Genomic DNA, 1,426 nt, shown 5'->3' on the forward strand with positions numbered 1-1,426 from the left:
TTATGCAGGATTACATGAACTATAGAAAGTACAAATACCTCAGGCTTGATGGATCGTCCACCATTATGGATCGCCGAGATATGGTTAGGGATTTTCAGCGTAGGTAGGATTTAACTTTCTCAAGCCTATCTTTTGATGTTCCCGTGAGGCTTTCTGTGCACAAGTGTAACCCATGCATGGTTGCAGGAGCGATATTTTTGTATTCTTGCTGAGCACCAGAGCTGGAGGACTTGGTATCAACTTGACGGCTGCAGACACTGTCATTTTCTATGAAAGTGATTGGAATCCCACCTTGGATTTACAAGCTATGGACAGAGCTCATCGTCTTGGTCAGACAAAAGATGTCAGTGATCATTCTCTGCTTTTTTTCTTCTAATCTCATAATGACCAAAACTTCAAGCACGTGAACAAGCATCTACCAATGGGATTATTTTCTGTGTCGCCTGATCTCTTTTTCTTATTTGAAACCCTCTTACAGGTTACTGTATATCGGCTCATATGCAAGGAGACGGTGGAAGAGAAAATTCTGCACAGGGCAAGTCAGAAAAATACAGTTCAACAGCTTGTTATGACAGGAGGTCATGTTCAGGGTGATGATGTTTTTGACCCTGCGGATGTGGTATCGCTGCTAATGGATGATGCCGAGGCAGCAAAAATGGAGCAGAAATTGAGAAATCTACCATTACAGGTGGGGGACAACATTCTTATTACATCTAATATTTCAGGATCCTAAATTCTGTCACTCATAACTTTATTACGTCTTCCAGGTGAAGGACAGGCAGAAGAAAAAACAGTCAACTAAATGTATCAGAATAGATGCTGAAGGAGATGCAACTTTGGAAGAGTTAGATGATGCTGAACGACAGGATAACAGACAGGAACCTTTGGAAGAGCCGGAAAAGACAAAATCCGGTAATAAAAAGGTATACATGTCACAAACTCACTCTTTCATTTGACTTTCTCATTACCAAGTCCGTATCCATTTCGTTAGGTTCATGTTCTATGCACTATACAAGGCCTAGTTGCAAATTAAACATCAGTTGTTCGGCTAAGGGTCATTGTCTTGGTACTAACTTGATTAGTTTTGGCTTAAGTATATTTACTAAAAGCATATGGTTATGTGCGGTGATTTGCAGAGGAAAGCTGCTTCAACTCCGAAATCTAGAGTTTCTCAGAAAGCAAAGGAAGAAGCAAATGGTGAAGATACACCTCAGAGGACACAAAGGGTAAAGAGACAAACAAAGAGCATAAACGAGAGTCTTGAACCTGTCTTCTCTGCCTCTGTAACAGAAACAAATAGAGGATTTGATCCAAGTAGCTCAGCTAACTAATCTGAAGATGATTGAAGCTTTGATAAATATGTTAACTTCAGGCAGGTTTTTAGCAAATGGTTCCTAGTTTTTGAGCCAAGTGTACAGATTTGAAA

At 40.2% G+C, this 1,426-nt stretch overlaps 1 protein-coding gene across 1 annotated transcript in view; it reads left to right on the forward strand.

Annotated features, from left to right (window-relative positions):
* Positions 1 to 1,402, forward strand: part of LOC104784122 (DNA helicase INO80-like) — a 7,678-nt gene extending 6,276 nt beyond the window's left edge. The window contains exons 8-12 of the mRNA XM_010509187.1: positions 9 to 103; positions 187 to 343; positions 479 to 688; positions 768 to 923; positions 1,137 to 1,402. Coding sequence (XP_010507489.1) covers positions 9 to 103; positions 187 to 343; positions 479 to 688; positions 768 to 923; positions 1,137 to 1,331 — 813 coding nt within the window. The 3' untranslated portion in view covers positions 1,332 to 1,402. The remainder of the gene's footprint in view (positions 1 to 8; positions 104 to 186; positions 344 to 478; positions 689 to 767; positions 924 to 1,136) is intronic.

The sequence above is a fragment of the Camelina sativa genome, chromosome 4 (genome assembly GCF_000633955.1).
Source record: "Camelina sativa cultivar DH55 chromosome 4, Cs, whole genome shotgun sequence".
NCBI lineage: Eukaryota > Viridiplantae > Streptophyta > Magnoliopsida > Brassicales > Brassicaceae > Camelina > Camelina sativa.